Below are 20645 nucleotides of genomic sequence, written 5' to 3'. Positions count from 1 at the left end.
CGGATGACTGGGTCCCGAACTCAGACTTTCTATACATTCACCCTTCATCTGTTCTTGTATCTTTCTCTTTCTATTCGTCATATTAACTTTAAATAACTTACCTAGACGGAGACTTTAGCCAAATGAATAATAAGATGAAGTCATTGTCATCGTTTATATAGACATCGAATTCTATATTCATGACATCATAGTGATGTCATGAATAGTGACCAATCACAACTTTGGCGCACCTGACCAATCAGAACGTTGACGCACCTGACCAATCAGAACGTTGACGCACCTGACCAATCAGAACGTTGGCGCACCTGACCAATCAGAACGTTGACGCAAAAGCCAGGCATAGAGGGCTAATATCCGCTCTATACCTAAAGGTATAGAGCGGCTAGCGCCGCTAAAAATATATAGCATCAAATAACACTTTAAGCATACATCGGATATTTGAGAATAGCCAATGCGTCACATGTGATTTTTTTTTTTCTTCAACTCACTTCTCGGCCCTCACATCTAGAGGTCGGGCCGCCACTGCCGATCCGACCAATATGTCTGAGTCATAGCATTGGGGGCTTTCTCAGAGTACCATTAAAGTATTTTAAACACTTCCATATGGGGGGGGGGGGGTGTTAATAGTGTAGTGTGTCTAAAGGCCTCCTTCCCATGTTTTTATTGTGCAATTTTTCATTTTTGTAATTTGTCATATGTACTTTTGATTCTCACAAGTCACTTGTTTGTTATGTTGACTAACCTTTCAGGCACTTAACTCATTCAGTGTCAAACGTATTTCTGGCTTTATCATCCCTGTGCCAAGGCCAAAAATACATTGTAAGTGCTTAGGAAGCGAGATACAGATGTTAAACAAGAAGTGAAAGGAGCAGCAAATCTTCAAATCATGATATCTTGGGTTCTGAACATTTTTTTTCATGACGTCGGCGACGTCATTGGCACCCTGGGCTTATGAAAAACATGACGTCAGCGACGTCAATGGCCCTCAATGAGTTAAGACCTGAGGCCGATTCTACAAATACCTTTTAAATCAGTAGTTCTCACACGTTCAAGATTTTTCAAACATCTTAAAAGGCGAGTGACGCGCAATGGTAGTCATGGCTGCCAGTTCCCACCTGATGTCATGTGGGAGTTCCGACTGCTCCAGATCGTACCGAATAACCGCTTGCTTGCATAACGTCTTCAGACTAGGACTCAAGTCCAAGATGAATAGGTCATTGGGTGGGCTCTTGTTTCCTCCAAAGAGGAAAGCACGATCTCCCACCATGCAACAGCACATACTACTCTGCGTCAATTTGGGGAGTTTCCCCTTGGGAGTAACCTTCTTCCATGAGGAGGTATCTGGATTGAATCTCCACAGATCATTGAAGCTCCGGGTAAAGCACTCGCCACCAAGTATGTACAGCTCTCCATTGTAGGCAAAGGCTGAATGATGAGAGCGTCCTTCTGGAAGAAGGACGCTGTGGTCCTTCCAGAAGGAAGCTGTGCTCAGCCAGCGGTTGGTCTCTGTGTCAAACACTCTGATGTTGTTGCTGTCGCCTCCGTTCTCACAGCCCCCAAATACAAACATCTTTGTCCCGATGATGGTGGCAGAGTGATCTGATGAAGCAGCTGGTGGAGTTCCTCCGGTGTTAATTAAGGACCAGAACATTGTGGTCGTGTCCAACCTGTAGATGTCATTAGTGATTCCACTCAGCTGGGTGAATCCTCCATGTATATACATGACCTTCCCCGAGACACAGGCTGAGTGTTGGCACCTCGTCTCTGGAAGAGTCCCAGAAACCCTGGGTTTGGACCATCTGTGGGTGTCCACATCAAATGCAAAAAGCACATTGCAGTAAGGATATCCTCCCCAGATGTAGACGGTATGTTCTATCAGCGCAGCGGTGTGCCACACACGCCCAGAGGGAACCTCAAGGGGGCGTTCTCTTCCAGCTGTTACTAGGGGTAACTTCGTCCAGCGTAAAGACACTGTGTTGAAAACCTTCACATCAATATGGGCCCTGTCACCGTATCCTCCAAAGGCGTACAGCTTGTGCTCCACTGCAACAGCAGCACAATAGGCTCCGTTCAGTCCATTCAGATGCACCGTCCAGCAGAGCATTTCTCACAGGGTAGATCAACTTGGATTTGTAAAGTCTTGCTCTGTAAAAGAATAGAGTCCTAATGTTTTCACTTAAGCTTTTTTGGATTCAAATCCACACAGCCCATGGGTTGGGTTGGCCAGTCAAGGGAAGCTGCTTACTGTTTATCTTCCCCTCAAACTACACTATTCAATTCCCCTGCGCTACACAGCAGTCACAACTAAGTTTCAGAAGTTGTTAGAGGCATCTACATCCATTGGTAAAAAATAGCTGAATGCCATTTTACATATGTGACGATTCATTATAAAGGACATGGTTGTGATGACATTGCGACGTCATTGAGTGACGTCATTACGTAGAATAACCAATGACGTTACTCCAACTGACTGCCAAGAGAACAGAACAGAACTTCAACATTTGGTTAAACACATGAACCCTGCACGTCCCTTTTTTGGGCATTTCATTTTAGGAGGGAATGTATACAATTGTTGCCAGACCCAAGGGGTCGGGCTTACATGAGGCTTTGTATCTGTTTTCTCCATACATGGGCATGGTCACTTTGTCCCCCGGCCCCAGCCAAAAAAAGTCTGTCCCCCTTTCGTCATAGAAGGGACATAGAAGGGACACACGTCATGCGAAGCCCGGCCATTCAGATTTCAACCACTAGGGGTCTGGCAGTACCAGGTCTCCTGGTTCCCTTGTTTAAAAAACAAGACCAGGAGACCTGGTTCTGCCAGACCCAGAATGAAGTCAGAAAGGTACAAAACATGCCCATGTATGGACGAAAGGGGGACAGACTTTTATGGCTGGGGCCTAAGGACAAAGTGACCATGCCCACATATGGAGAAAACAGGTACAAAACATGCCCATGTATGGACGAAAGGGGGACAGACTTTTATGGCTGGGGCCTAAGGACAAAGTGACCATGCCCAAAAACAGGTACATGTAAGCCAGCCCCCTGGGTCTGGCAAATAGCCAACATTACTGATTTATAAAGCAGGGCCTAAGTGGTTAATATAAGGAGCAAAGCTGTAACCATGTTTAAAGGTCACACTTCAGGTAGGAAACTAAATAATATGATCAAACTATTAGTGCCAGTGGCCTATAATAATAATAATAATAATAATAATAATAATAATAATAATAATAACTCAAAGTTGCAGAGTCCGGGGACCTTTAAAAAATATATAGCATCAAATAACACTTTAAGCATACATCGGATATTTGAGAATAGCCAATGCGTCACATGTGATTTTATTTTTTTTTCAACTCACTTCTCGGCCCTCACATCTAGAGGTCGGGCCGCCACTGCCGATCCGACCAATATGTCTGAGTCATAGCATTGGGGGCTTTCTCAGAGTACCCTTAAAGTATTTTAAACACTTCCATATGGGGGGGGGGGGGGGGTGTTAATAGTGTAGTGTGTCTAAAGGCCTCCTTACCATGTTTTTATTGTGCAATTTTTCATTTTTGTAATTTGTCATATGTACTTTTGATTCTCACAAGTCACTTGTTTGTTATGTTGACTAACCTTTCAGGCACTTAACTAATTCAGTGTCAAACTTATTTCTGGCTTTATCATCCCTGTGCCAAGGCCAAAAATACATTGTAAGTGCTTAGGAAGCGAGATACAGATGTTAAACAAGAAGTGAAAGGAGCAGCAAATCTTCAAATCATGATATCTTGGGTTCTGAACATTTTTTTTCATGACGTCGGCGACGTCATTGGCACCCTGGGCTTATGAAAAACATGACGTCAGCGACGTCAATGGCCCTCAATGAGTTAAGACCTGAGGCCGATTCTACAAATGCCTTTTAAATCAGTAGTTCTCACACGTTCAAGATTTTTCAAACATCGTGACGCGCAATGGTAGTCATGGCTGCCAGTTCCCACCTGATGTCATGTGGGAGTTCCGACTGCTCCAGATCATACCGAAAAACCGCTTGCTTGCATAACGTCTTCAGACTAGGACTCAAGTCCAAGATGAATAGGTCATGGGGTGGGCTCCCGTTTCCTCCAAAGAGGAAAGCACGATCTCCCACCATGCAACAGCACATACTACTATGCGTCAATTTGGGGAGTTTCCCCTTGGGAGTAACCTTCTTCCATGAGGAGGTATCTGGATTGAATCTCCACAGATCATTGAAGCTCGGGGTAAAGCACTCGCCACCAAGTATGTACAGCTCTCCGTTGTAGGCAAAGGCTGAATGACCACGGCGTCCTTCTGGAAGAAGGACGCTGTGGTCCTTCTGGAAGAAGGAAGCTCTGCTCAGCCAGCGGTTGGTCTCTGTGTCAAACACTCTGATGTTGTTGCTGTCGCCTCCGTTCTCATCGCCCCCAAATACAAACATCTTTGTCCCGATGATGGTGGCAGAGTGATCTGATGAAGCAGCTGGTGGAGTTCCTCCGGTGTTAATTAAGGACCAGAACATTGTGGTCGTGTCCAACTTGTAGATGTCATTAGTGATTCCACTCAGCTGGTTCCATCCTCCATGTATATACATGACCTTCCCCGAGACACAGGCTGAGTGGTGGGACCTCGCCTCTGGAACAGTCCCAGAAACCCTGGGTTTGGACCATCTGTGGGTGTCCACATCAAATGCAAAAAGCACACTGCAGTGAGGATATCCTCCCCAGATGTAGACGGTATGTTCTATTAGCACAGCTGTGTGGAACACACGCGCGGAGGGAACCTCAAGGGGGCGTTCTCTTCCAGCTGTTACTAGGGGTAACTTCGTCCAGCGTAAAGACACTGTGTTGAAAACCTTCACATCATCAATATGGGGCCAGTCGAATCCTCCAAAGGCGTACAGCTTGTCCTCCACTGCAACAGCAGCACAACGGGCTCCGTTCAGTCCATTCAGATGCACCGTCCAGCAGAACATTTCTCACAGGGTAGATCAACTTGGATTTGTAAAGTCTTGCTCTGTAAAATAATAGTCCTAATGTTTTCACTTAAGCTTTTTTGGATTCAAATCCACACAGCCCATGGGTTGGGTTGGCCAGTCAAGGGAAGCTGCTTACTGTTTATCTTCCCCTCAAACTACACTATTCAATTCCCCTGCGCTACACAGCAGTCACAACTAATCACAACTAAGTTTCAGAAGTTGTTAGAGGCATCTACGTCCATTGGTAAAAATAGCTGAATGCCATTTTACATATGTGACGATTCATTATAAAGGACATGGTTGTGATGACATTGCGACGTCATTGAGTGACGTCATTACGTAGAATAACCAATGACGTTACTCCAACTGACTGCCAAGAGAACAGAACTTCAACATGTGGTTAAACACATGAACCCTGCAAGTCCCTTTTTTGGGCATTTCATTTTAGGAGGGAATGTATACAATTGTTGCCAGACCCAAGGGGTCGGGCTTACATGAGGCTTTGTATCCGTTTTCTCCATACATGGTCACTTTGTCCCCCGGCCCCAGCCAAAAAAAGTCTGTCCCCCTTTCGTCATAGAAGGGACATAGAAGGGACACACGTCATGCGAAGCCCGGCCATTCAGATTTCAACCACTAGGGGTCTGGCAGTACCAGGTCTCCTGGTTCCCTTGTTTAAAAAACAAGACCAGGAGACCTGGTTCTGCCAGACCCAGAATGAAGTCAGACAGGTACAAAACATTAGGCCTGTCAAAAAAAATCGATTCATGAATAAATCGCGATTCTTAATGCCACGATTTAAAAAATCGATTCGAAATATTAAAATCGATTTTTTTATTTTAAATTTTTTTTTTATTATTTTTTTTTTTTTTTAATTTTTTTATAAGCTAGTACCTTTTTCACTGGCACTTTGTCTGAAATCAATGTCAGAAAGACTGACTGACATGATCTGGCTGCATTGAAGTGTATGATTCAACTTTTCATGGTTTATATTATATCAAAATGTTCTAGTATAATTAAAGCAAAGTGATTTGGGGTAGAAAATCGCAATAAATCGCAGAATCGAATATCAATTAATCGCAGAATCGCAATTTTAATCGAATCGGCACCCTAGAAAATCGCAATAAATCGCAGAATCGAATCGAATATCAATTAATCGCAGAATCGCAATTTTAATCGAATCGGCAACCTAGGAATCGATTTTGAATCGAATCGTGAGGTAAGTGAATTGTGACACCCCTACAAAACATGCCCATGTATGGACGAAAGGGGGACAGACTTTTATGGCTGGGGCCTAAGGACAAAGTGACCATGCCCAAAAACAGGTACAAAGCCTCATGTAAGCCAGCCCCCTGGGTCTGGCAAATAGCCAACATTACTGATTTATAAAGCAGGGCCTAAGTGGTTAATGTAAGGAGCACAGCTGTAACCATGTTTAAAGGTCACACTTCAGGTAGGAAACTAAATAATATGATCAAACTATTAGTGCCAGTGGCCTATAATAATAATAATAATAATAATAATAATAACTAGAAAAAGTGCTCCTCGGAGCACAAGTCTCCGCCAGCAGACTTGTGTTGGGAATGTTGGGAATGTTCTAATTCTTACAAAAAATAGAACATGTTACTGTGTCATAGTAACATGACACAAGTGTCCTATCCGTCTGTATAACTGTCCTATCCATCCTGTCTGTATAAGTGTCCTATAAGTGTCCTATCCGTGTCCTATCCGTCCTGTCTGTATAAGTGTCCTATCCGTCCTGTCTGTGTAAGTGTCCTATCCGTCCTGTCTGTGTAAGTGTCCTATCCAATTGTTACAGTATCCGCCATTTCTCAGCCATTTAGTGATTATTCCTGTCTTACCTCACTTTGAAAGAGGCAAAGACTCTTTCAAAGTGACACATGTATCTATAGCCCGTTATATGTCACTAGCCAATCAGATCACACTATTTCACCGTATTGTCAAGTGTCACGTGAGGCTCGACCAATGTTTGCTTGGCTGACGGAAAGTGAAAACAAACTCTCCTGGCGGAGACAATAACTCAAAGTTGCAGGGTCCGGGGACCTTTAAAAAATAAAATAGCATCAAATAACACTTTAAGCATACATCGGCTATTTGAGAATAGCCAATGCGTCACATGTGATCTTTCTTTTTTTTTCAACTCACTTCTCGGCCCTCACATCTAGAGGTCGGGCCGCCACTGCCGATCCGACTTTCTCAGAGTACCCTTAAAGTACCCTTTCATGCCCAAATATGGAGATATCTGTATCTGTCGGTCCTTGTCCCTTTTATGCCCATATATGGAGATTGCTGAAGTCATCAGTATATCCGAACTATTCGACGGCGGGCACCGCACTCCCTCTAGTCCTTGCCGCAGCACACGCCGAGTCTGCCCCCATATATGCATATGACCATATATGGGCATAGTGGTCGCTGGGCACGTCACACTGTAAGAGGCCAACGTTCTGCAGAAATAGCCGACCTACTGGAGGCTCGCAGCACGGCTATTTCAGACGAGAGATGGTGGTGAAAGAGGGAGAAAAGGAGCGGATCAAATATAGACCTCTGGGGCATCCCCGGACTAATACGCTGGTTCTCAAATGGATCTGCGTGGTTCTATTTGTACAGTCTCAGAATGAATTAACCCATTGAGACCCTGAGGCCGATTCAACACATGTCTTCTAAATCCGAACAGTTTTGTGAAAAAACGTATGTTGTTGCTATATCAGTGGTTCTCAAAACGTGTCGTGTCAAGGACCCTCGACATTATACAGTATGTATTTGGACGAGCACCTCCATCTGAAGCCGATTCTACGAATGCCTTCTAAATCCCATCAGTTTTCTGAAAAACATGTGTATATATCAGTGGTGCTTAAACTTTTTCATGTCAAGGACCCCCAAAATGATGTATTTGGCAAAATGATGTATGATGTATTTGGCCGCCGACCCCCTCTCAAAATATTTAGTTCCAGGAGGTCCCAGAAGCAAAGATTTGAGTTACAAATGTTCGCCTTAAAATAATATATATTCAAAGATTTGCACACATTTTCACGATTTTTCAAAAATAGCAGATCTACAAGCTCATAGCGCGGCGCTCGGTGCCGCGCTATGAGCTTGAAGATCTGCTATTTTTGAATAGCCAAAGTGTAAAATAAATAATGCTTTTTAGCTCAACTCAAAAAGTGACACAGATGCGTTCCAGGTCTTAATGGGCTAACCCATATACTGTACACAACGGCTATTTGAAAATCGCAGATCTGCAAGCTCACACTGTGTCACACACACTCACACTGCGACACGTCGTGAGCTTGTAGATCTGCTATATTAAAAAAACCGTACAAATCTTGTATGGGGGGGGGGGGGGGGGCTCTCTGGCACAAAATATTTTCAGATGGGGGGCCTGTGGATAAAAAAAATCTTAATTTTAGGGGTCCTTGAAATGAAAGAGTTTGCGAAGCGACTGGAGTAGAGTAGAGCACTGACCCGAGGCGGCGTCTCTCGCTCGTCTTTGTCCTCGTCACATTCGAAGGCCACCTGCGCTCGCTGCTTCCTCTGCTCCTCCCAGAGTGACGGGTTGAAGCTCTCCGAGTCCGAGTTGGGAATATCTGAGCAGACACAAAGCAACAGGAGAGCGGACAAAAATGACTCCGCGTGCAAATACTGTATGTAAGAAATTAGGGATGCACCGAATATTCGGCCACCGAAACATATCGGCCGATAATGGTTAAAAAATGCATTTTCGGCTTTCGGCCGAAAGGGTTTTTAGGCCGAAAAAATATCACCGAAAGACACCGAAACAGATAGGCCGAAAGAAACCGAAACATATCGGCCGATATCACCGAAAGACACCGAAACAATGCTATTTTCAAAAAATCTTGGAATAAAATCTGGAATAATCTTATTATATAATTATATAAATGTTTACATTTTACAATCTTTCAGCAGTCAGTCTGGAATTAATGTATGCATTCAAAAGTGCTTAATAAATGTTTTATGGACCCATAATAGTGATTATTATTTAAGTTTTGCCATAATCAGGTAGCTGATCAACATTGGTAAACAAATAAATTAATTCGGCCTTTCGGTATTCGGTTTTCGGCCAACTGTTTTCTATTTTCGGCATTCGGTTTCGGCCAAGAATTTCCCATTCGGTGCATCCCTAGTAAGAAATACACACAAAAAAATAACCTGTGCTACAATGGATTCAATGTACCGTAAATTTCGGACTATAAGCCGCGACTTTTTCCCCATTTTTCGACCCTGCGGCTTATATAACGGTGCGGCTTATCTATGGATTTTTATAGCTAACGGCCACTAGGGGACCTCCTAAATCTAGGGATTTTACACCCGCGGCTTATAGTCCAGTGCGGCTTATATATGTACAAATCATTCAATTTAGCTGCTGCGGCTTATAGTCAGGTGCGGCTTATAGTGCGAAAATTACGGTAGTTATTATTTAGTCACAAGCTCTTGTTAATACTTTTCATTGGTTTGAAATGTATAGAACTCACACACTTGACCAATTTAATTTCACTTGAAAGACAAAATTCAAAAATGGAAAAAAAAAGAAAATCTAAAAGCACACAGTTTGTTATTTTTGGAACTTTTGCGTGACACACATAATTAATTTACGATTAATTGACAAGACGTTTAACTACATCATCGCAGTCACTCATCGGGGCGTTTTCCTGATGCGTTCAAAAACAAAAACAAAAAGCCCATGGGTCTCTGTGGGCCTTAACATTGGACTTCACGCTAATCGACATGTTTTGGCCACACCCAGCGAGTTTGCTACTCTTATCTATTTACACAATTCCACCATGAGGTGGCGCTAAGTTCACACAGGCACACCGTTTACAGGACAGAAACCTTTTGAACCATGTGTTCTAAACCTTGTGTAACGCAGGGCCCATCTTATTTATGTGTTGAGATGCTCAGTGGCCACATATAGTACATACCCAAATAAATGAAATACTTGAAAATAGTATAGGTTATTTTCATAACCTTTGCGCAACACTTTTGGATGATGAAGTAGGGCATTAATTTACAAAAACGAAAAAGAGGTTTCTGCCCAACGACAATAATATAAAATAAATAAAGTCTGCTTAAACGACTAGTCTAAAATTAAGGAAATAGAAAGAAACAACCAAAACTGAGGACATTTCGATTAACAAGGCGAAACCTCATCTGAAAAAAAGATTAAGAGCATATAAAATTTAAATTGCTCAATATAATACTCTAAATGTGTTGGAGAAAAAGTAGGTCAGCTTAATTATGCCGGCATAATAATGCATGTTGCTAAATTAACTACTTTTCTCCGGCACATTTCAAATAAGATTTTGTTATTGGAGTAATATATTTAGTATTTCAAAAGGCTTGTATATCGTCACTGCCGGGTCCGAAAACGGTTACTTTTCAGGAAATGGGGAAAAATAGCCTGTGTTCCACTGGATCCAATGCAGTTATTATTTAGTCCTGTTAATACTTCGTATTGGTTCAGTATTAATAAAAAACCCACAGGCACACTTAACCACTTTCACTTTAAACATTTAAAAAAACAAAAAACAGTCTGCTACTTCTAACGTAGTGCATTCATTTACAAAAAAAAGCATAAATAGTTGAAATATGGAGATGAGGTTTGTCCGTATAGAATGAGGTTTGGCTGTCTTTGAGTGCTTCCAGTGCATTGGGAAGTGGGACCACAGTCTGCACAAAGCAGTATGGCAGGCCCACAAATTAGAGATGTACTGATACCATTTTTTCCTTCCCCGTGATACCCATAACGTGCATATTGGTCGATACCGAGTACCTATCCGATAGCAGTGCGTAATGAAAATAATTCTAGCACAGTGGTCTGGTCAAAGTGGTGTCCAGGGACTCGCAGGGTTCCTTGAGGGGGTTTCAAATGGACCATTACAGGTCAGCAACTCTGATAGTGCGCAATTAATTAATTAATAATTGTTTGCAGCTGCATGCAGTGCATGGCACATAGTGCAGTAAGAGTGTAAAACACCGGTGGCAACATCAACCTGAAGCATTCAAAATACAAAATAATTGATTACAGTAAATGGCATAGACTGGCATACTCGCCGATACCAGCATTTTAAGCGGTATTGGGCGCTTTTCCGATACTGGTACCGGTATCAGAACTACTAGCACAGAGTGCCGCGCTATATCTGCTATTTTTTTTTTTAACAATCGTGGAAGATTTGTGCAAATCTTTGAATAAATATATGTTTTAAAGCGAACAGTTTTGAAATCTGCTCTGTGCTTGTATATCTGCTATTTTTGAATAGCCCCAAAAAAATGACACAGATGCGTACCCGGATTGAATGGGTTAATAAACGCTTACTGGGAAAGTGTACATCATACACTGCGCTACCTGTTCTATGACCGAATAAAACCCTATCAAAAACAGCTGATCTGCGACCTGTTGTGAGCTTGTAGATTGGCGATTTCCGGCAAAGAGATTTGGTCTTTTGCTAGAGGGTTTCATTGTTTAAAAAGCTCCATATACTGTACCTAATATATTCCTCGCTACTTGACCTTAAAACAAGTGATAAGAAGCAACAAAGGCAGCACAACAGGAGCCTGAGCCTGGTGATAAATGAGACGGAACAAGGTCACAGGAGGCTGGTTGGCAGTGGTGTAAAGTACACACACACACACACACACACACACACACACACACACACAGGAAAGGAAACCACCCAAGGCACGAACGTGCTCATTAGCAGTGGTGTAAATTAACTAAGTACATTTACTTAAGTACAATTTTGAGGACGTTTTTACTTTACTGGAGTATTTCCAATTTTCAATACTTTTACGTCTACTCCACTACATCTATTTTATACGTAGGCTATTTGGAAATAGCCGATCTACAAGGTCGCGACGCGTTGTGAGCTTGTAGATCTGCTATTTTCAAACATTTTAGTACTTTGAAGTATATTTTGATGCCAATACTTTGTCTAGAATGAAAAGGCCTGTGTTCAAAACGTTACTTGAGTGAGACTATGTTTATCCCATTCAGACCTGGAACGCATCTGTGTCACTTTAGATTTCTTTGGCTATTCAAAAATAGCAGATATACAAGCTCATAGCGTGGCACCGAGTGCCGCGCTATGAGCTTGTAGATCTGCTATTTTTGAAAAATCGTGATCTTTTTTTTTTTTTCAAAAAACTGTTAGGATTTAGAAAACATTTTTAAGAATCGCCTCAGGTCTTAACGGGTTAAATTGTGGTACGGCTACTTTTACGTAAAACAATTCGAGTACTTCTTCCACCACTGCTCATCAGGAGTAGTTAGGGGTTCAGTGTCTTGCTCAAGGACACTTTGACACAAGCCCAGGGGGGAGCTGGTGGGGATCGAACCCGGACCATTGCGTTTCCGAACCGGGCCGCTCCACCTCCTGACCCACAGCCACCCCGTAAGTAAAGCAAGTAAGTAAAAAAAAAGAAGGAGTGAGCACTTCTTCCGCCACTAGATAAGTGAGATGGAAGCAGGTCAGAGGGAGCTGGTCGCTACACTGCTTGTAAGGAGAAACCTTCTTAATCAACAGGTGCAGTAGAGGCAGACAAAGACACATTGTTTCAGCTCAGATAACCAGCTCCCCGGATACAGTATATCGGCGCTGGCGGGTGGAAAGCTTGTATGTCCAAAACCGTCCCTTTTTTAATTACTATTTAAAAAAAATATATATATATATATAAAATAGTCGTTCTACAAGCTCACTTTTCACTACTTTTGGGCAACACTCTTGTATGAAGAAGTAGGTCCATAGCGCATTAAGGCACAGTTTTCTGAAACACTTGTGTTGCTATGATATCAGTGGTTCTCAAACTTTTTCATGTCAAGGACCACCCAAAATTATATGTATTTGGCCCGAGGACCCCCATCTCAAAATATTTAGTTAACCCCCAGAAGCAAAGATTTGAGTTACAAATGTTCGCTTGAAAAAATATATATTATTCAAAGATTTGCAAAAACGTTCATGATTTTTCAAAAATAGCAGATCTACAAGCTCATAGCGCGGCACTCGGTGCCGCGCTATGAGCTTGTAGATCTGCTATTTTTGAATAGCCAAAGTACAATATAGTGGTTAAAGTGGTTACAATCTAAAATGACAGATGCTTTCCCCGTCTTAATGGGTTAAACATAACATTAAAAAGTTGAAATATGGAGAGACGAGGTTTCAGCAACGACATCCATTCTGAAGCTAAACAGATTAAGGATGAGACCATAAGCGTCATTATTGTTTATCGTGATAAAAATAATAATAACAAACAATAATTGTATCTCAGAGATTTAAATTTATCGAGGGGATTTTAATCGTCATACACTGGGATCAATCGGCGTTTGTCGAGCTGTACAGTGGTGTCACGGGGGCCACACGGAGTACCACAGCGTTCCACCGGTATATGTTTCACGAGCACCCACAAGGTACGGCCAAGTAGGCTACCCAAATGGCTACTTTGCATGACAGGTTTACAAGTGAGAAATGTATGCTCACTCCTCGCATCTATAGGCTTCTACACGGTAAGCAACACAGTATTTTGGCTTCAGCAGCCGCTGCTGCCAGTATCCAATCTGCACGCAGCAAAGCCTCAGCCACCGTCGAAAAAGGCACTCGGTCAAAGCAAACTTTTAGTTTCGGCTCTTATAATTCATGGCATTCCTTGAATTTGTATTAGTTTAAAAAGACTAAAACTAAGCTAAAGAACATTTCCTATACAAACACGTTTCCTACTTTAAGGTAAAATAAAATGCATGCAGTGTGCGTGTGCCGTGTGTGCGTGACAAAAGTGACGAAAAAAATCACTAATACACCCCTGGAGCTGTATATCCGGTACCACTTAAACCCTCAATACTTAGTAAAATGGGCCTGCGTACTTGGTACGCTCTTTTCTTCTCACTCTACACCAAATCTCTTTGCCAAATCTACAAGCTCACAGTCGTGAGCCACGCAATGATGTGTGGTTGTCACACAAATACCAAGACACACCTAGATTCATCACACGTCCACTGGTATATTATTATCCTCCATATAGGGTGATAAACAGCTGGAGCTTTCAGTCGAGGCTAACGTATACATTGTCACATGACAATGTATACATTATGCCTAATGATACCAATGTTGGTACAACAACACGAGTTGGCGAGCCACAGAAGCACTTGAACCTGAACCGGTACCTCGCCCTATAGATTTTTGTTTTTTGCGAATGACAAAGTGTTGCACTTACACTCCTCTGTCCTGCTCTGTTGGGGGAACATGTAGTTCGTCAGCACGGTCTTGTGTGTTTCTGGATCCTCCTCTTTTTGCAGCGGGATGAGGGGCTTGGACTAGGGGGAGACACATTTGAGTAAGAAGAAGGGGCGCAGGTTAGTGATATGTTTTGGTTAGAGCAATACCTTTTTTTGTTAAAAGGTTAAAGCACTATATTGTGATAGTAATCATTGCTATATAGAGTTCAGTAACAGAAGTCTCCCCAGCTATTTAATAAAAACCGAAAATGCATTTTCAGGCGGGTAGTCCATTTCAGCCAATCGGGAAAGAGTACCCATTTATCAGTGTTCCAGTTCCCATTTGTTCTGAGGTTGTGATTACTATCACGATATATTTTTTTTTTAAATCACTTACCCTACCTTTACTAAAATAGACTTTAATCTATTATAAAGAAATATGTAATAACCGATTGTAATAAAACGATCCATTTCCAAAAATGTGTCACGATAAATGTGTCACGATGCAATATCTTGTACGGTTATAGATATGATATGTTTGCACGACACCGTTGTACAGCAAAGAAAGATGCCCTCAATTCTTAGGCAAATTACTAAATGCAAAACATTTGAAGAATTTTAAGGACAGCTTTTTTTGCGTTATCCTCCTGATTATGGTGGGTCAGATGTATGTTTCATGTGACATAGACGTTTTTATTTCGATATAACATGAGTTTTAATGTGACGGTTAAACGTTACCTGGTTCTCAGACAGCCACATGGCTGTCATCTGGCTCAGCTTGGTAAAACTGTACGGAAGATTCTTCAGCCTGGAAGAAAAATCACACGCGGATTCACTCATCTCGCATGAACAGAGATTATGAGAAATGAGATAGCGATGATAATAATAATAATAATAACAATACTAATAATATTACTCACCCCATGAAGCCTTGAATTCATGGAGATTAAAAAACATGTTTTACAGGCTTTCTTGATACAATATTTTATTAATTGAAGTCAATAGGAGGCGAAGGTAAAACTATTCAAAAATATATATCATTTATATAAACTCCAAAACAACTCTCAGTGTAATCACTGGAAGGCCTACACTCTTGGTCACCTATTTACTGTATTATATTGGAATATTGGATCAGGAATGTGACCAAAAAAAACTAAAAATCTCCATGAATTCAAAGCTTCTTGTATTGGACTGGGTTATTGATAGAAGTCATTCTGGGGGTGAACTTCCTCTTTAAAACGGCACTATGTAACTTTCCTGTTCTTCCCCACATGTGAACCCGGGTCTCCTGTGCAAGTGCTGCCATTTCCACCACTGAGCTAACAGAGCCTGCCTGCTTGCTCTGGGGAGACATTGAACTTTGACCTTCAGGCAGTACCAGCCGTTGTCAGACCTAGACACGGGATCTAAACGACTCAATAGAAGAGCAGGGAGACCAAATACAACCACCCCAATTGTATACGTTATTGTTGTATTAACCCATTCAGACCGGGAACGCATCTGTGTGTCATTTTAAGATTTCTTTGGCTATTCAAAAATAGCAGATCTACAAGCTCATAGCGCGGCACCGAGTGCCGCGCTATGAGCTTGTAGATCTGCTATTTTTTAACATTTATAACTCAAATCTTTGCTTCTGGGGGTCCCTGGAGCAAAATATTTTGAGTAGGGGGTTGGCGACCAAACACATCATTTTGGGGGTCCTTGACATGAAAAAGTTTGAGAACCACTGACAGCAACATAGGTTAAAAAAACTTAGTATTTAGAAGACATTTTAGAAGACATTTTGTAGAATCGGTCTCAGGTCTTAATGGGTTAACATACTAAAAAGCCGTTTCCTCCAATCAGCCGGAGAGGGGGCGTGTCTTAGCAGCATCAGCGTGAAGCTTTGGGCAGAGCCATTCAAGGAGAGTTACGTCACCTCCGTCCACTTCTTCGGGGCCAGGTCTTCTACATAGGCCTTCTATTGGCGAATAGTGACAAAAGCCCTAAACCGGACGTTTTTACGGAATGCATTGTGAGTCTAAGGGCGTTTGTAACTTATTTCCAGTTTACATGAACCCACGTGACCGACTGCCGTTTTCTGACCCCCCTCAGTGGCGGAACTCTCTAATATATATAAGGCTCTGGGGGGCTTTGTGGACTCACTTGTTGTCACTGAGGTTGATGACCTTCAGCTTGTGCATGTCTCCCATCTCCTCCGGTAGAGTCTCCAGCTTGTTGGAGTGCAGGAACAGCACCGTGGCGTTCTGCCACAGGCCCATCTGACAGGGAGAGAAAGAGAGAGGATGGAGACCAGTGTTCATTTTGACGCCAGATTTGGATTTAGTTTTAGTTAGTAGTCGTGGTCTTTCGAATAAAAAGTCATTCTGTTTTAGTCATAGGAAACATTTTTGACAGTTGACTTTGTCGACAAAAATGTATTTTTATCATAATTATTTTACACTTGGCTGCGTGCTGAAAATAGCAGATCTACAAGCTCGCGACGCGTTGCGATCTTGTAGATCGGCTATTTTCAGAGCGCAACGCCCGAGCGCAACCAAACATAAAATGACTCGTCTTTTGGTTCGACTGGATCTCTTCTCCACAAGTCCTAGTTTTTTATGTTGACAAAATTGTCAATATATTTAGTCTTTAGTTTTAGTCATCATAGTTTTTTTATTTTTCTATTCGTTTTCGTCAGTGAAAAAAGGCAGGACGTTTCAGTCATAGTTTTAGTCAACGAAATTTCCACTGATGGAGACCCCATGGTTGAATGTAAGTAACCCTTACTACCCTACTAACCCATCTGACAGGGAGGGAGGATGGGGACCCCAATGGTGGAAGAAGTAGTCAGAAGTACCAATACCACAATATAGAAATACTCTGTTACTGTACACGTAAAAGTTCTGCGTTCACATTTTGCTCGAGTAAAATTAGTATCGGCATTAAATTGTACTTAAAAGTACTAAAAGTTAAAGTACTCATTATGCAGTGAGTCCCATTTCAGGTTTCAAAATGTATACACATCTTTTGAAAATATCAGATCTACAAGCTCGCACTGCGACACGTTGTGAGCTTGTAGATTTGCTATTTTCAAGCAAAAAAACAATTGTAGTGGAGTAAAAAGTGCAATATTGGCTCTGAGATGTATGATTGACCTTGTGTCAGTGTCGTCCACCAAAAATGGCAGATCTACAAGCTCACAAGCCGAGCTGGATTTTAACCTGCTTAGCTTGTAGATCTGCTATTTCTGCTCATATATAAATCAGGCCTGGCTCACAGTCCACACATGCACGGTACAATACAGTACTACTAGTACAGAACAACAATGACAATCCTCATCTTTCTTTAACTTAATTAAACCTATTTGATCCAACGGGAGAAATTCCGTTTCCAGCTTCACCCAGCAGATTGCTGCTCAAGTGGTCGGGCTTGACACATTGCCGGGGGCCGGGAATCGAACCAGAGATTTTCTGTGTCCCGGGCGGTAGAGATGCGCGGATCGCGGTTGCCGCAGTTAACCGCGGTTTGGGTGGATTCGGGTCAATCAAATATAATTATGAATTAATATCGGATAAACCGCGGGTGAAAAATTGCGGTAAATAAATTAATGACATCTAATATATCTATCCATAAAATAGCTAAATCTCTGCGTGCTTGTGTATGTGTGAGTGTGTAGAGCAGCCTCTATGCGATGCGATCACAAAATGCATTGATTTAGCCTATGGAATCTCGGTGCGTCTTTTTTCTTTTTTTTTAAACTGGTGCTGCGCTGAACAGCGCAGCAGAGCAGTGCGCTCTGTACGTTGGATGCCGCATCTATGTTGGATGCCTGTATGTTGGATGCCGCATGGAGTCTGCATGTTGAGCGCAGCAGACCAGTGCGCTCTGTACAGTATGTTCAGCGCAGCACCAGTTTAAAAAAAAGAAAAGACGCACCGACATTCCATAGGCTAAATCAATGCATTTTGTGATCGCATCGCACGACACGACTAATACTAAAACTAACGGGGAATACCAGAAAATAATAATATTCTGACATACGGGAAAAACGGTTGGTGCGGATATTTAAATTGGGTAATATAATTATTGCGGTTGGATAACGGGCGGATAATTAATTTGTACATGCGGATTCGGGTGACGTGAGAGGCCATCCGCGCATCTCTACCGGGCGGCCTCTCTACCCATTCAGCTATGGCCGCCCCCCAACGTAGCACCATTCATGCGAGGAAGTGAAACAAAATAATTCAATACTGACCTCAGGAGGGAGCTGTGTGAGGAAGTTGTGGTCTGCGGCGAACGTGCGAATGCTGACACACTGTCCAATGGAGGAGGGCAGGGCTTCGATCTCATTGAAACTGCAGTCCAGCTCGTCCAGCGCTGCCAGTCTGTATAGACGGGACACAATTACGCAACACTGTCAGTCTAGTTAGTACACACAACGCAATATGCAACACTTAATGGTTCCGGAAACGCATCTGTGTCATTTTTTGATTTCTTTGGCTATTCAAAAAATAGCAGATATACAAGCTCATAGCGCGGCACCGAGTGCCGCGCTATGAGCTTGTCGATCTGCTATTTTTGAAAAATCGTGGAAATGTGTGCAATTTTGCAGATTCTACGAATGTCGACTAAATTGGTCGACTAAAAAAGTTTTTTTGAAAACGCGTATGTTGCTATATATCAGTGGTTCTCAAACGTTTTCATGTCAAGGACCCCCTAAAATTATTTGTATTTGGTCGCGGACCCCCATCTCAAAATATTTTGGACCCCCAGAAGCAAAGATTTGAGCTAAAAATGTTCGCTTTAAAAAAACATATATTCAAGAATGTGTGAAAAAAGATTTTTCACACATTTTTGCGGATTCACCCGTGTCGCCTGTTTACATGGCGACGCGAGGTGGAGCGTTTTCAAAGATTTCCGCTCTGGAAGGTGGTTTCACTTTGCCGTCTAAAAGGGCGACACATCCGAATTTTTATTTTGCCGTTTTCTCTAAAGACCGTTGTCGTGTAAACGGGGCCGAAGTCATTTGAAATTGTGCACAACTCACCCTCCTATTGAGTCTGGCAAATACATGAGCTGGTTTTCATCCACTTTCAATGCAGTGAGTTTCTTCAGTGTGCCTGGGAGAGAGAGAGAGAGAAAACAAGAGCAAGAAGGTACAATTGCAGTTATTGATCATAACAAAAAGTTAATATTGTCACTATTGGGTGGAACCCTTGTATGTCCAAAAAAATTGTTCCTTCTATTCCTTCTTTTTTATAGTGAAAATAGCCGATCTACAAGCTCACAACGTGTCGCATGGCGAGGCGTTGTGAGCTTGTAGAACGGCTATTTTCACTACTTTTGTGCGTAACTCTTGTATGACGTAGTAGGGCATCAATTTACGACCAAAAAAACACTAAAAAAAGTTTAATTATGGAGATATAAGCTTTCTGCCAGACAGCAACGATATGCATTACAGCTATTAATAAGACGGATCACTTCCATCATCAATAATGCAGTTGGTTTACACACATAATCGATGCACGTTGGATTCTATTGCACTTGTGGCCTCTCATTTCATATGGCTTGAATTGTCCTATAAATCTGAGTGCTTCTCCTCGAATAGGAGGGAGAGATTAGTATACAAATATTAAATACAGATATGTTTATTTAATAAAAAAAAATGTGTAACTGTAATTCCATCCGTTTGCAAATGGAACACTTAACACATTCACCGCCAGGTACTTATGCACCTGCGTTTTTTTCCTGTTTTGACGATCTATGGAGCTGCGCAGAAGACAACGTGCACACGCATGTAACCTAAAAGTGTCCGTGGGGTGGTGGAGAGTCCCTTCTATCCACTGGAACAACATTTTTTTGTGATCGCGCATTGGAAATGGCTGGTTTTCACCACAAAAAAAAAGAATGGAGCCAAATGGTCCATTTGGTTCCATTTGTCCGAGTTAAATATATAACTGAGGATTATACGGTGTAGATTGGGGGTCCCTGAGATATCAAATGGTATCTAATGGGGGTCCGTGGACTAACACAAAAGGTTGAGGAGTCAGTGTTTTTCGAGGTTTGGAAGGGAATGAAAAGGGAATTCAGAGGTAGATTGTGACCTTAGGCTTTAAAAAAAAGTGCATGTTGAACTGCCTCCAGTGCAAGACGAGAACAAAAAGCGGCATTTTGTTCTACAAAAGCTGAGGAAGCAGCATTTAAAAACAACAACACTGGCTTTTATTACCAGAATACCTGGAGCTCGAATGATGCTAGCAACTGACCTAGATACGACCGTGCAGACATACCGTGGTCGTTCGTTCTCGTGTTATTTTGTTACTTAGGCTTGTTTTTCTTGACCAACAATGTTGATATGTAATTTAGATCAGTACTGCAATGTAGAAATACTCTGTTACAAGTGAAAGTCTGGAATAAAAAAATGTACTTGAGGAAAAGTACTGGTATGAA

The 20645-nt window shown here is 42.1% G+C and overlaps 1 protein-coding gene across 3 annotated transcripts in view; it reads right to left on the bottom strand.

Annotated features, from left to right (window-relative positions):
* The window catches only part of erbin (erbb2 interacting protein), a 124628-nt gene that overhangs the window by 34023 nt on the left and 69960 nt on the right, over positions 1-20645 (bottom strand). For all 3 annotated transcript variants that reach the window (XM_084047421.1, XM_084047423.1, XM_084047422.1), the window contains exons 11-16: positions 19243-19315; positions 18451-18580; positions 16359-16474; positions 14952-15021; positions 14213-14312; positions 8456-8577 (exon numbers count right to left, since the gene is read on the bottom strand). In XM_084047421.1, the coding sequence (XP_083903547.1) occupies positions 8456-8577; positions 14213-14312; positions 14952-15021; positions 16359-16474; positions 18451-18580; positions 19243-19315 (611 nt within the window). The remainder of the gene's footprint in view (positions 1-8455; positions 8578-14212; positions 14313-14951; positions 15022-16358; positions 16475-18450; positions 18581-19242; positions 19316-20645) is intronic.

The sequence above is a fragment of the Gymnoscopelus microlampas genome (assembly GCF_963454915.1).
Source record: "Gymnoscopelus microlampas genome assembly, chromosome: 21".
In the NCBI taxonomy this organism is placed as follows: Eukaryota; Metazoa; Chordata; class Actinopteri; order Myctophiformes; family Myctophidae; genus Gymnoscopelus; species Gymnoscopelus microlampas.
Note: the sequence above shows the minus strand (reverse complement) of the source record. Positions and strands in the feature narration are given on the sequence as shown.